The sequence below is a fragment of the Rhinolophus ferrumequinum genome, chromosome 18 (genome assembly GCF_004115265.2).
Source record: "Rhinolophus ferrumequinum isolate MPI-CBG mRhiFer1 chromosome 18, mRhiFer1_v1.p, whole genome shotgun sequence".
NCBI lineage: Eukaryota > Metazoa > Chordata > Mammalia > Chiroptera > Rhinolophidae > Rhinolophus > Rhinolophus ferrumequinum.
This window is the reverse complement of record NC_046301.1, coordinates 57,995,842-58,010,752: the sequence shown is the minus strand read 5'-3', so window position 1 is coordinate 58,010,752 and position 14,911 is coordinate 57,995,842. Positions and strand designations below refer to the sequence as shown.

Genomic DNA, 14,911 nt, shown 5'->3' with positions numbered 1-14,911 from the left:
GGACATGGAAGTGGAGCAGACAGGAAGGTGGCCCGTCCTCACTGCAAAATCCCCCACAGAGGAGGGCCATCTGAGAGGCCTGCGGACTTGCCCCCAACTCCGCCCCCCTGCCCATGTCCTCCCACCCACCCCCAGCCTAAATCCCAAGAGCTATCAAGGCCCGAGTCAGGGCCAACCTCCTGGCAGCGACAGACCTGGCTTCCCTTGGCCTCTGACCGTCAGGTCACTTTTTTCTCCACTGAGGGAAGTTATCTTTCCAAGAGTACATACAGGTCACACCTGATCTCCAAGTCCCTATCAGACTACAAACCCTCTGAAGGAAGAGATCTGCTGTGTGTTTCTCAATCTCTCTCCAAAGGCCTATCACGTGACAAGCACTCCAAGGCTAAAAAACGTCTATCCGTTTAGAGATGGGAAAGAGGGACCACAGAGCGCAGGCTTCCAAACCCACACAGGCGACCAGGTGGATGCCCTGGCCTGCCATCCCACCGGAGAGCCCACAGAAACCAAAGCGAGTCAAACACGATAGGAAATAAAGCCAGGAGAGTGAAGGAGGAGGGAGGTGATGTGAGCAGTGGAGAAATTTCTGGAAGGCACAAAGTGAATGCGAGCATGCTGGGCAAGGAAACAGGAAAAGGAAGCTGCAGCCCAGAACATGCCATGGGGCGCTGCAAGGCAGGCAAGAGCCCAGCTGGTGCCAGAACCCTGAAAGGCCAGGGGTGTGGCACCTACAGGCTCAGTGGAGGGCAGAAGAGAATCGGGGAGAAGACAGGGAGTGACTGCTAACGCTGGGCAAGAAGCTCGCTTCTTTGTGGGGTGATGAAAATGTTCTGGAATCAGAGTGATGACGGCTGCACAACTTAATGAATACACTAAAAACACTGAATCGTACACATGCAAAGGGTGAGTTTTATCATGTGTGACTTTTATCTCAGTAAAACAGTTATAAAACAAACAAACAAACAAACAAACAAACAAACAAACGGAGAGGCTGTATTTGAACAACAGCCCTGGGATTCCTGCCGCCACCAACCACCACCCCCAAACCCAGGCACAAGCATTTTCAAGCTTCCCTCTGGGGAAATCCAGGTGGTTCCATGTCTGGGGAGAACAGGCAACTGTGTGGAGGAAGCTAAAGCCTACAGTACGAAAGCTGGACCCAGAGCAAAGCCCTCCTCATCTAGGAAATGGGGGGGCCCATCTCACTAGCCAAAAGCCTACTGGTTAACAACCCATCCTGACCCAACAGCGCTCAGTAAGAGTTCCCACCTGCAGGAAAGAGCCCAAGGAAACAGGAATCATTAAAGACCACAAGAGAACTTGGGAAAAAGACAAAACAAAAAGGAAACTGGAGTCATTGTCCTTAAATCCAAGATATGACCAACAAATAAAAACAAGATACTTTCAGAAAGGAAAATGAGAGAATAAGGAAGGACTCTTTGGTATTATAAATACAGTACTTACAGTTATTTAATTCAGTGCAAAGACTGGAAAATAAAGCCAATGAAATGTCCCAGAATGTAGAGCAAAAAGACTTTTGTTTTAAAAAGGTGAGACATGAAGAAACAATTCAGCAGATGAAATGAATGCTAACAGCTGCTCGTGTTTATGTGCCAGGCACTGGTGTCAGCAATTGATACATATTCATTCATTTAATCCTTAGAACCAACCCAGAGGCAGATAAACATGTTCCCACTTTACAGATACAAGGTTTAGATAATAGAGAAGTCAAGTAATAAGCATCCAAAAAAGAGAAAACCGAGATAATAAACATGGAAAGAACCTGTCAAAGAAATAAAACTTTCCAGAGCTAAATGGAGGACACCAAGCACCCAACACAAGGAACACAGTCAAAAAAAGACCCCAGAAACAATATCCAGAAAACATCATTAAAAATATCCTAAATGTCTCTAGAGGGGGGAAAAAAAGCTCATGTGCAATGGAACGAGAACTCAGACTTTTCTGAAAACAAAGCTTTCACAGCTCTAAGTGATAGTAATTCTCAAACTAGAATATTATGCCCAACCAAACTATCATTCCAGTGTGAGAACAGAACGATGGCACTTTTAAATAAATACTAAATACTAGGTATCAAAAGAGTTCATTTACCACACACCTTTTTTGGGAAATTTCCTAAATAATTAATTTCTTGGGAAAATACTTGAGAAATTACTTCAGAAAAACAAAAAAAAAAAAACAAAACATAGGGTAACAAATCCCCGCAGGAGAAGGAACCTCCCGGGTTGATAGCTAAGGAGGTAGCCTCAAGAGGAGTCAGTCCTGATTAGAGAAAAAGACAAAAACAAGAGAACCAGAATGAAATATGCAGGGGGCAGAAATCCAATGTCTAAATGACATGACTGCGGATGGGGAAAAAAGGGAAGGTACGATGAACATACAATGAAATGAGAGAAAAAGGAGAAGCAAAAGACATTCACAAAGTCAGGGCACAAACATGAAGCAAAGTAAACAGGGCTAAATTTTAACCGAGAATGATAATAACCCATCTGACCTTGACATGACCTTGAGTGTCCTTTGAGTGGCCCTGAGTTCACAGAGAGGATGAATGAAATCCTGGCATCCTAGCCAGCCCGACAGTAAACAGAGACAATAAGGTCAATACCACTTACTGGTTTCCAACTTTTAGTCAATTTCTGATTTGGGAGTGGAAGTCTCAGTTTTAGTTCAACAACCTTAACAATGTCAAGTGTAGCTCCCAAAAGGAGGGGTGAAAGGTTCAAGGAAAGACAGGGTTGCTCATATCCTTTCAGCACCAATGATATAGCAGCAAATTATTGCAAGACCCAAATCTCTCACTTGAAGGAGGTGGGGAGATGAACAAGATAAGTAAATAATACATATATATACATATATGTATATGTTAAGATGGTGCTAAGGAGAAAAATAGAAAAAAAGGCTAGAAGCATGAGGCTGTTTAGGTGTTTTGAGCAAAGAAACTGCGAGCTAGACCTGGGGGCCAGAGGACTTCCTAAAAGCAGGATGACAGGGAGCCTTTGTGGGGGATCCAAAAAGTAAGGAGGCTTGCTCATCATTGAAAGCCATAAAGACTATCGCCACAAAGACGAATCACTTAACTATAGAACGTTTAGGGCACACAGTGGATAAAGGGCGTTTCACGCTGGCAAGTTAATCATTTTTTTGTTTTTTAAATTTGAAAAATCAAGTACTAAGAAGCAAATTCTCTCCCACTAATTTAAGGTGTTAAGGAAGGACATAATCCAGAAAGAGCCAGAAAGATTGCCCCTGGGGTAGTCTGACCAATGATGAGACAGGACATGGAAACTTCCCACCCAGCACATTTCTGTTGGATTTGTTATGTGCATATATTTGATTTTAAAGATTCTTTTCAAGGACATAATGTATAATTTCAGAGGCGGGAGTCCTGGAAGAAACTCATTCATTCTTTCACCTGATCCATTCTTCATTGACAACGGCAAAGTGTAACCCAACTGAGCTTTGCTCAACACAACAAATAGCTAACCTGCCATTTACTATTTGATACATCTTGGGCAGACTTTGCACCAAGTACCATTCAAATATACTAACTTAAACTCCGCCCACAAACTGACACTTGAAGAAAGTGGGCCTCACTCATCACCCATTTCTCAGGTACTTAGAGCTCCGAGACCGTGCCTGTGCCGCTTCCACGAGACCACAAGCAGGTTACTGGGTCTCTCTGAACCTGTTTCTGTATCTACCTGGCAGGGATTCTGTGAGATCCCATGTCACAGGGCTGTCATGAGCACAGCACACAGAACAGCAAGTATGGGACAAATGTAGACTGTTATGAGTATTACTTCTAGTCGCTGCTTGGTTACTGACCCTGTGGGGACGAAGACGAAATCAACAGTGTAAAGGTGAATGGAAACCATCATGCTGGGCCCATGCAGCAAGAAGGGAACAGGACAAGGGAGGGAGATGGTGAAGGAACCAGAGGAGAAGCTGCCAGAGAAACAAGGAGGGCCCAGCCCAAGAGAAAGACAGCCACAGCTTCTACTCTGCTGTCAGTTTGACAGCAAGTACAGACGCTCCCTGAATGAATGGGCATGCCCAGTGCCAACAAAAACAGGCAGCGCTACCAGACCCCCTGGGCCCAGCGTGCAGACCCCTGCTTTAAAGCTCAGGCAGCTTACCTGGCCCCGTTGAGCCTGCTCTCCCATCTGCAAAAGAGGGTTGTGAGGAGAATGGAGACCCTGCAGGAAGTGCTTGATAAGGGACGTGTACTATTATCGCTCATTATTATAGATATCTGCTGTTGTCAGTAACCCTAGCTGCTCTCCTCCAAGAGGCTCAGGGAGGAAAGAAGGAAGGAAAAGGAGAGAAGGGGAAGACTCGCAAAGGAGAAATGAGGGAAAGGAACAGCTGAAAGCTGACGGAAGAAACCAGAAGAAAAAGAAATAGCTACCATGCCACTAGGAATCTCAAGTTGCCTTCCCTCTGAACCAAAAGTTCCTGCTTCTGTAACATGGCTCACTCACTTCCCCACTAGGCTGTAAGCCATTTGCTGGCCCAGGCCCCAGTGGGTCCCACGAGGTGCTGTTGCTTGTGCCGGAGGCCATCCATCTGGCTACGGCTCAGCCCCCGGTGCCCCTGAAACCTGGACTGCTGGCAGCGCGGTCAGCAGCCCAGCAGCAGAAAGGCCTTCGCGCCTTTATCTACATACCCATTCAAGAAATATTTAATGGCGTCAACTACCCGTCTCAAATGTTAACTCCTCCTAGCAAATCCAGTTTCATCTTTCTATTGATGTTATCAGTGAGGTGCATTGCATTGCGTAATACACATACACACACACACACACACACACGATTCCTGTGACGTGCCAGGCTTCATATTGGGGACTCAATGGTGAGAAGGACATGGCCCTCACAGAGCTCACAAGACGGCCACCAACTTTGTTCCCAAATTCCCCGTCCAACTCCCCAGGAAGTGGTTTCCAATGCCCATAAACTGGGTGAGTTCCTCTCTCTCAACCCAGTCAGACTGCCAGGTCACAGGAAATCAAGATCTTTGTGGAAAATGTGAATGAGGCACTTGTGCTTATCAAACGTCAGTCTGAGGGGTGACACAGAGAAGGAAGACGTAAGAAACAAGAGTGGTGAAACGAGTGACTTTTATAAAAGCTTTTTGCCCCAAATATCATGAGTTCTTAAAATGGCATCTCTCGTCAAACGTAGGCCCAATAAGCAATTTCCTGATTACTCACCACGTAGGAGTACATCACCCTTCCCACCCCTGGCCACTGACTATGTTCTCTGGAGGCTTCTTCTCAGAGCCTGAGTCTAAATAATGACATGAGACACAGTCACCAGCTCCTGTGGGTTTTCCCTGCAATGAACTGGACAGCTGAAGGAGAAGCAGAAGGGAGGGAGAGGGACCTTCATAGGATCAGAGAAGGGCCGCATGCTGGCCGGGCAACTTCTCAGCGGCATGCTGAGGGGTGCCAGCCAGAAGCTCACAACGTGGGCTCCCCAGGAAGAAAGTGATTATCAAATGGGTAGTGTTGAAGGTATTCAGCCCTGCCGGGCTGCCCAACTGGGAGGACGGGGCACTCACCGCGCTTGGGCTTGGGGAAGCTGTCGTGCAGTCGGAAGACCACCTTCTCCACGAAGTGCTGGATTTCACATTGCTCGGGGCCGCGGACGAACACCATCCAATCGTGCGTGAACCCCTCCGTGGTGGGCTTCTTGCGCAGTTGGGCCCGGTGTCCCAGCTCTAACTTGACCTGGACAGTGCACTGGTGGGAGAAAGAGGCGGGCACAGGGTCAGCACAGAGCCCAGAGGAGGGACTGCCAGCTGTCCTGCCTTGTCACCTTCCCATCACGGTCAGCACTGGCCACAGCAAATCGAAACCCTGAGCAGGACCGTGGCTTCCGAATTCCCCTGCAGCAGGCCCTGTGCACATGCTTTGTGTGTCTCCTGTCCCCAGCTCACCCAGGCCAGGCCAGGCCCCACGTCTCCTCTCTGTCCTCCCCCTCGGCCTCTCGGCCTCCCTCTGGGCCTGGGCACCTGGGGCTCCTTCTGTCTCGGGTACTCTGCCCTAGGCCTTCTCATGGCAGGCTTCTTCCCGTCCCTGAGGTCTCGGCTGGACTGTCACCTCCTCAGGGAAGCCTTCTCTAACCGTCCAATATGGAAGCGCCCCCCACCACGTCATCTATCTTCTTAGCATTTTTCACTATCAGAACTCATCTTGCTAGTGGTTCATCTGCTCTGTTCTAACGTCGACTCATCAGGAGTGGCTCCTTCCAGAGCTGGACTCCCAGCAAGCTCTTCCACGACACAACAGTGCAACCTGGAGTGCAATTATCCCCTCGTACAGATGTGGAGCCCGAGGCTTCAAGAGTGAGCTGTCAACGGCCCACGACAGGGGGTTAAGCTGGGAGGGAGCAGGGCCCAGACTCCAACCAACCCAGGTGTGTCCCCCAAGGGCCTGCTCCCGTAGCCATTCTGCCAGCTTGCCTCCCTGCTCACGCCACCCATATTCCTTGATTAAAGCATCTTTCCTTCTCCTTCATCCTACAGAATGCCTCCTAGAGAACAGACACCCTCAAGGTCACCTTAGTCATCCGCACAAACGCTGGCTGTTTGAAAAGTAGAAAGGTGAGAAGAGAGGAGCAAGCATGAAGCCAGCTGGGGACCGATCCCAGGGGGACCTGCAGCCCCAAGTCAGGCTCCCTGCATCACACACACGTCTGATGCTCTGCCCTGAAACGAGGCAACTCATGCCAGTTCCACTCCACTGGACGCAAAGCCCCAAAATTTCAAAGCACTGGCAACACCCTGGGGGGCCAAAACACTCGGCCAGGGAACCTACTGTAAACAGCCACTCTCCTGGGTAAGATCCTCCCCGGACTTCCAACAGATCCAGCTTGACACCTAGTATCAACTGCAAGAATGATACAAAGAAAGCAGAGGCCAAGCAGATACTTGTTCCTAAGTGCTGAGATAACCAGGAGCAAGTCGGGGGTGGTGTGGATGCCTCACTTCCCAAAGGACGCTCCCCAGGGCTGGGCTCCTCAGCCCTCCGTCGACGGAACCACCACCCCAGGTCCAGACCAGATCTCGCCCACTCTGCGCTTTCTACCCTCTTTCTCACCCGACCCACTGACTGCGTGTGTCCCTATGGCCATCCCTCCGGACCCTCCTCTTCTCTGTGCTTCAGCACGCTGCTCAGTCCCTGCCACCAGTGTTCTCCTTCCCTCTGCCCTCCCTCATGCTGCTCAGTCACTGCGATGAAAGCAGGGCACACAGATTTTTATCTCTTGCCCTGTTTCACAGCTTTCCATGTCTCTCCACGCCCTCAGAATAAAGTCCAAACACCTCAGCACACCACGTGTCTCCCACCTGTTTCCTCAAGTCTGAGATGCTCATTATTTTTCACTTTTTAACCCTTTTGAGGTGGGAGTGTATCTTATAGTTCACGTGTAAGGTTCCTGTGCGGAGGGTACCACCAATGCGTGCGCATGCACAAAGAAGCTTCCCTAGGCAGACGGCGGGCCTGAGAGGTTCAGAGTTGAGGGAGCACAGGAAACGCACACACGTCCACGCCAGCTTAGCTGGACACCAGCCACACCGAAACACACCAGGAGTGCCCACTGCTGTCTGCCTGCACGTCTTCTAGCCCCAGCCTGCGGGGCCCTGCTCTCCTTTCTCTGCTGATCGAATTCCACCCGTCCCTTAAGCCTCAGCTTAAGTGCTACTTTCGCCAGAGTCCTTTCCAGTCGCCACACTGGACATCAACCTGCCTCTCAGTCTCCACAGCAATCTGTGTACAAATATCTCCATGGTGCCCACTTCATCCTGCCAGTGTTCTCTGCTGCCTCCCCAGGGGCCATGTCTCCATTGTCCTTGCAAATTCTATGTTGGAACCATAGTACATGAGGTATCAACAATACTCGATGAGTCAAACTAGAGGACTTTGCTAGATCAACAAGTTCTAAGTGGTGTTTTCCAAGAGGAAGAACCAATAAGGACGGCAATGAGCACAGTGTGGCCCGATGTATGGAAAGCTGATGGGAGCGCTGAGGACCTGGGAAACAGCTGTGAAAACGGGGCAGGAGTTCCCCCGCCCCGTGGGGCTCCTGGGGGGGAAGGGGGGAAGAGCAGGGACTTGCTGGGGCTGGGTCCCCTGGAGGGAGGAGCAGGCACCGCAGGGATGGAGCGTTTAGATTCAACACAACAGAAATGACAGCCAAGTGTAAGTAGAGGACAGACGCAAGGCCACAGTACACGAGTAAAAGGGCTCAGGCAATCTGTGCAGTCTGGGCTGAAGGCAGAGAAGGACAAACAAACAAGCAAGCCTGCACGGAGGCAACCAGAGGGTACGGCTGGAAGAGGAGACTGAGTCGAGGTCTGAAATGGGGGAACTCGCAGGACCTCAGGGTGGATGGAGGAGAAGAGCTGGGGAGACCCAGGTAGCTGAGATGCTGCGATGCCAAGGAACGGTGGGCAGGGGACTGGGGACACTCCAGGGGAAATACCCCACCCAAAGCCAGAGACAAGGCACTAAACGTCTGGATAAACATGTAATGCTCAAATCAACCACAAGCCACTTTCTGCAGAGCACTGCATATGGACAACGTTCAACATAAACAAACCCAAGCGATATTTACATTATCCCAAAAAGCGTGATCACCATACACACGTCCATGTATATTAAAAAAAATTCTGCCTTTCTCTCCAACCTTTTCACACTGAGAAATAGGGAGACAATCCCTGGATTGCTGAGCGAGTTACAGGTGGAAAACTAAATACCTATAATCATAACAATGATACACTGGCAAATGGCGTTTCGCTCTCTGGAGTTAACTCCCTCGTGATGAGACCCTCCTCAGGTTCTGTTATTCACCAATCCAGCTGCCTGCCAGCATTTCTGAGGATGTGGGCTTCCTACCCCAGGCGCACGCGCGGCCAAGCTGTATTCTGAAAGAATGGAGACCACAGTCCCATCAGAGAGGGGAAAATGGAAGCGCCAAAAACACATCCCAGAGGCCAGAGTAAACAGGACGGATCGGAAGCAGCAGTGGCTCATCTCTGCAGCCGGCAGGCCACGCCCACAGCTCCCTGGGCAGCATCTGGGCCCTGGGGGCGGGCATCAACTCAGCCTCCACACCCCAGGTTCAAGGTGCCAATGACTGCTGTAACACTGGTGCACTCAGGAGAGGATCACTCCCCTGAATGCTGGAATCTTCTAAGAAATAAAGATGGTAGAATAACAGACTCTGGGCCACTGTATTAGAAGTCACTGATTCAGGAAGACGTTCCATCTACACTGAACTAGAGGCAAGCAAGAAGCTGAGCTCTGGCCAACTACTCTGACTTGTCCTGATAATTTATTAGCACAGCTAAGCCAATTCCACTCCAGGGGTCCCACCCCACTCCCCTTTCTTACTCTACCTGGCCATTAGAACGAAAGAATTGAAGCAAGTCAGTCAGCTCCGTCTCTGGAAAGGGTGCCTGGCTAAAAGGGCTATTGTCGGGTAGGTGAAGCTCAAGCTGCCTTAGCCTCTGAATGAAGACTCTGGCCATCCTGGCTGCATAGAGGCCCTTTGTGGAACCTCCAGAGTGGGTGCCTGGAAGTGGCCCTGGGGCCACTATGCCACCCACTCCCTCAACAAAAGCCTTGAACAAAGGGGCACGTTCCAAGCGTGCCCTGGAAAGGGTTAACTATTTTATATTTTACTTCTGGGACATCATCCCAAAGACCTGCGGACAGAGATGGAGCAGCACAAGGCCTCCAAGGGCCATCTGGGGACAGTTAACCTTGGGCAGAGGGCCTCCGCCGGGCACTGCCTTCTCTCCAGGCCAACTGGCAGAGGGCACTTGGAACCCAAGGGCCGGACTCCTGAGTCCTGCAAGCCAGACAAACAGATCCTGGAGGGCAGTTCTCCAGGCACCTCGTCACTAAATCACAGAGCCCCAGTGTGGACTCAAAGAGCCCCCACCTGGCAAAGAGAGTCAGACTGGTCCCAACAGTTGCACCCTTTCAATGCCCTGTCTTCATCAGATCCCTTCTGCACCCCGTGAACCCTGCCCTCAGCCTGGTCCCCAGAAGGCAGATCTTCAACCACGAGTTTATCTTTAAGATTTCCTGATTTTCTGGTGGGAATTCTCTTCAACAGATTGACCTTTCCTCTGGGAATTCACATTTTACCAAGTGGCATAGGCATAATTATGCCTGGAGTTTGCCTACTGCACCTAATTCCCTCAGATGTGACAATTCCCTCCCTTGCCAGGAGAAGAAAGCACCCAAGAGCCTTTTCCCTTGTCACGTGGGATTGAGACTGCTTGCACCGTGGTCCACACACACAAAGATGGGAAAAGGTACTGGCCCCATGGAGCAACAGCAACACGAGACCAAATAAAATACTTTGAAGAACTTTCTCCCTCCAGACCCAGCGGGGGGCTCTCAGGAGCAGCCACTGAATGAGAATGTGAGAAAGACAGGAAACGATATACCTCTGCGACAATCCTCTCAAGAGGAGGGCAGCCTGGCCAGAGGTGGGGACAGAACCCAGGGCAGGAACCTCTCAGTCACAGTGGAATGAGGCCCTGGTCTTCTAACCGCTGGCACACAGGGGGCTGACAGCTTGCACCTACCCTCTCCTGGCTCCATCTGGCCTGGTCCCTTTCACCCAGGGCACAAATTAATGACAAAGGGATGAGAAGGGACTCAATGAATACTCTCCGGAAACTCTCTAAGGATAAGTGTGCAGACCATGTGGATACGCAAACAAACATGCAATCCTTAATTTTCAGGTTCCCGGGAAGGCAGACCCTCACTAGCCTGCCAGGAAGGCCTGGGACAGGGAATATATTATACATGCACAGGATGCCCGAAGATGGGCAGACGGCGCGCCAAGTGTCTCCAAAGTTCTCCGGGAGCAGTCTGGGGAGACTTCGGAACACACACCACACCAATGCAGGCATCTGTGGCCAGCCCCTGCTTACAGGGGGCTGGTTCCTAGTTACTTTTATTTAACCAACAGTTGGTGAAGCTCATGCCACACTGTGCTACAAATGACGGCAGACACAAAGGGACTCGGGTCCCTGCCCTCAAGTACTTTACAACCTATTTACTCCAGGACAAAGAAACTTGGCAGGTCGACTTTCCAAGTAGTAGTTTCTGAGCTGGGTGGGGAGAACGTGGTCACCCTCACATCAGTGCTCTGCACAGTTCCGAGCGTTGCTCCACAAGTTCTCGGGCTTTGAAAGAGCAGAGCTACCTAAGAATCCACCAGGCCTGGACTCCTCTTGGGAACTTCCGGGCCTGCACTTCCACATCTGTAAAATGGGCCATCACAGTTAGAAAAAAGCTCCCCTTCCAGAACAACAGAGTACAGTCACAAGCAGCTGTTCCCAAATTCAAACTCAGGAGAGCTTTTTGAGGAACTGGCATCAATTCAACTGTGTGATTCGCTGGGTCATCTGCCCCCGAGGTGCCAGACCCGAGCTTCTCTGAAGGGAGGACTCCCTGGTCCTTTGGAGAACATGGCCACCGAGACGCTGACACCACTTTTAGCTCCCCAGGTACCCCTTTACCCAGGTACCCCTTTACATCCTCCTTTCCTGGTATTTTCAGCATCTACTCAGCCTTTAACTATGCCCATTCCCTGGGGACTCATCGCACACCTCCCAGAAATGGTCCCAAAGTAAACGAAGACCTGTCCCCCAAAGTAATCACCCCACCACCCCAAAAATACAAATCCCACAGACAATGGACTTGTAAGTACAGACTTGGGGGGTCAGGGCAGAGGGAACCAGAAAGATTTTTCCTATCCATGGGGAAAGATTTCAACACTGAGAAGTTGGGAGCCCAGAGCAATATGCAGAACCCCTCTTCTTAGCTGGGCTGAAAGTTCTAGAGAACATAACAGGAAGTTAAAGGGAAGCAAAGCCTTCAAAAGTCAGCAAGCATTTTAAGGGAAAGTCCTGTTGTTCCCCATCAGACTGGGGCATTTACAGGTTTAGGGCAGCCTGAGGGAGAAAGGGAAGGCTGAGATTCTGCAGGATTCAAAACCTTTGCCATGCATCAGAACTCATTCTGGAACACTTACAGCCAACCTGCCTATTGGGGAACAAGACACTATTCTCTCCCATCTCCCCGGGGGCTGCTGTCCCTGTCAGGACGGGACAGAGCTCCTGGGCCTTGCCCAAATTTGCATGAAAACACAGCCAAGGATGGAGAAGCAGTCTACAGTGTGACACATACCTTCCTTTGGGACCAGTTTCACTTGCTGATATTTCTGCAAGGACCTAGACCAGCACTGTCCAATGGAACTTCCTGCCATCTCTCTGCACTGCCCAATGAGGTGCCCCACAGCTCGGCAGGGGTGGGTACTGAACACTTAACATGTGGCTGGTGTGACTGAGGAGCGGCTTTTTCATCCTGGTTTGTTTCCATTTAAAGAGCCACAGGCGCTAGTGGCCCGTGTGTTCACCAATCCATCCAAGCGAGGCGCTATCTCTGTCACAGACCAAGAATGCCACCTATTCTCACCATTCCGTTTACATAAATGACAACCATCCAGGCAGCCAGGGCGCGGCACATCACAAGGGGAACGGACACTGTTGGGCCTGAGACATCTCCCAGGGGACTAACCGACAGGGTGAGAGGCAGGAGCGACATTCTGTGACTGAGTGGTGCCCACCAAGCCTTACTTTCAGGGTCTCCCACCTCTCCCAGAGGTGGACTTTGTTGAAAGGGGACACCAAAGGTATGTTTTGTTTTGTTTTAGCTCAATATGAACTGGAGACAACAAGCTCTGTCCCTTCAAGGGAAGTGAACTCACACCACGTTGTAGAAATCCACCATTCAACTGTGATAAACTCTTCCTCACCCCTCAAGAAAAAGATAGTAACACCAAAGCCACAAGGGAAATCATGGTGAGAGAGTGCCACAAACAGAAGTCTCAATGATCTTGTGCCAGCCCTAGAGGCTGGGATGGGTAAGGGGGGGGGTCTCCTGCCCCAACCCCCTGAAACCGCACAGCCACACAGTGCCTTACTAGGCAGAGCCGCCTCCGTGGCGCCAGCAGCCAGGGACGCCCCAACCTGCCCTCGCTAATGGCGGAGATTTCAGCTGCCACCCTCACAGCCCCACAACGCCTTTCCTGGCCTCACGCCCCTGGAAGCCAGGGCAGCAGGAGAGCATGAAGAAATAAATGATCCTCTCTTGGGGGCTGCAGTGGTCCTGGGCTTGAGAAGGGGACAGGGCCTGGGTACTGAAGGGGACACAGCACAGAGCTGGTGAAGGGGCACCGGAGGCCAAAAAGGTCTTGGGTTTTCCAGAACTGACAGGATTGGCTCCGTTTCCAGAAGGAAAGGACAGGGGCTACGGGGAGAGTTTATGGAGGTTGGGGAACCACCAGGTGTTTGGAGCAAGGCTCCCGGTGGAGGCTCTAGGATGCTGGGGAAAGCAGGGAAATCGGTGTGCTGGGAGGAGAGGGCAGTGGCTGAAAGTCACAGCATCCGGCTGGGGAGCAGTGGAATGAAGTGGGAGACCCTGAAAGTAAGGAGAGGCACGAGAGTGCTGGGGAGACTGCAGGTCTGTGAAGGGAGGCCGACCCAGGTTGGAGGAAGCGGACTGAGAGACTCGGATTTTGGGGAAAGAAATGTGGGGATGTGTAAAGCAAGGTCCCAGGGGCAAAGAGGGCCCAAGCTGAGGGGAGTGAAGCATTTGGTGTGTGAAGGGTGCGGGGGCCCCAGGTCAGAGCAGAAACTGCCCCTGGGCCAGATCTGAACATGAAAGATACAGCCCCTCGGGCACCGGGCACCGGGGTGGCACAGAAGGTGACTCGGCCTCATACCAAAAGAGGCTGAGGCAGCAGCGTGGGTCACAGAGGTCTGCAAGCCCAGGACCAACGATGGGGGCGCTCAACACAGGCCCGGGTCCTTGTGCGGAAAGACATAGGACCTAGCCAGGGTTTGAGGGGAAAGCGACGCCAGGCTGAGGCAGGGGCAGGATGAGAGGGCTCAGGCCTAGAAGAGGAGGAGAGGTAAGAAGGCTTAGGGTTCGAGGAAGGAGAGGGCTGCACACCAAGGTCCCAGGGGTTCTGGGGGGACTCAAATCCCAACCAAGGTTTAAGGAAGAGAAGACGCAGCAGGTTGGGAACTCAGGGAGTTTGAAGGGACTCAGGGCCAAGGGTCCAGGGTGAAAAGAAGACACAGACCAGCCCTGGATCCAAAGGGGAAAGGGGGTACCGGACCCTGAGGAATCTGAGGAGTCCCAGGGGTGCCTGTGGGGACGCCGGGCCGGGATCCCAAGGGATGTCCCGGGGAGCACTGGGTCGGACTGGGGTCCCAAAAGGCGTCCCGGAAGGTCTGGGCCGCCTCTGGGCTGGGCCGGGTTGCCGAGGGGTGTCCCAGAGGATTCTGGGCCGGACTAGGAGCACCAGCGGCGTCCCAGCCAGGTCTGGGTCGGACTGAGGTAGAGGTGCGTCCCAGGGGTCTCTGGCCTGGGCCGGCCCGGGGTCCTCAGGAAGGTCCGAGGTGGTCAGGCCCGCCAGGGTCCCGGATGGGGGAGGGGCGCCCCCGCCCCACATAAAGGCCGGGGGAGCGGCGGGAGCGCACAAAGCGGGGCGGGCGGGCGCCGAGCGGGGGCGGGGAGGCCGGGACCGAGGAGGGCCGGGCGGAGGGAGGGAGGGAGGGAGGGAGGGGGGCCGGGCGGGCGGTGCGGTCTGCGCTGGGGCGGCGCGGCCGCTCCTCACCTGATTGTCCATGGCTGGCGCCCAGCCCCGCCCCCGGGCCCCGCGTCGCTCGCCGCCGCCGCCGCCGCCGCTCAGCGCCGCCCCGCCGCCCTCATTGTCTGTCAGGCGCCGCCGCCGCCGCCGCTCCCGGCTGCCCGCCCGCCCGCCAGCCCCGCGGAACCGGAAACCACCGCCAGCCCGGG

The 14,911-nt window shown here is 52.4% G+C and overlaps 1 protein-coding gene across 3 annotated transcripts in view; it reads right to left on the bottom strand.

Annotated features, from left to right (window-relative positions):
• Positions 1 to 14,911, bottom strand: part of MLLT1 (MLLT1 super elongation complex subunit) — a 61,852-nt gene extending 46,941 nt beyond the window's left edge. For 2 of the 3 annotated variants that reach the window (XM_033134070.1, XM_033134072.1), the window contains exons 1-2: positions 14,730 to 14,856; positions 5,578 to 5,758 (exon numbers count right to left, since the gene is read on the bottom strand). In XM_033134070.1, coding sequence (XP_032989961.1) covers positions 5,578 to 5,758; positions 14,730 to 14,741 — 193 coding nt within the window. In that variant the 5' untranslated portion in view covers positions 14,742 to 14,856. Of the gene's footprint in view, positions 1 to 5,577; positions 5,759 to 14,729 lie in introns of all 3 variants that reach the window. The other variant, XM_033134071.1, reaches the window with a different exon arrangement.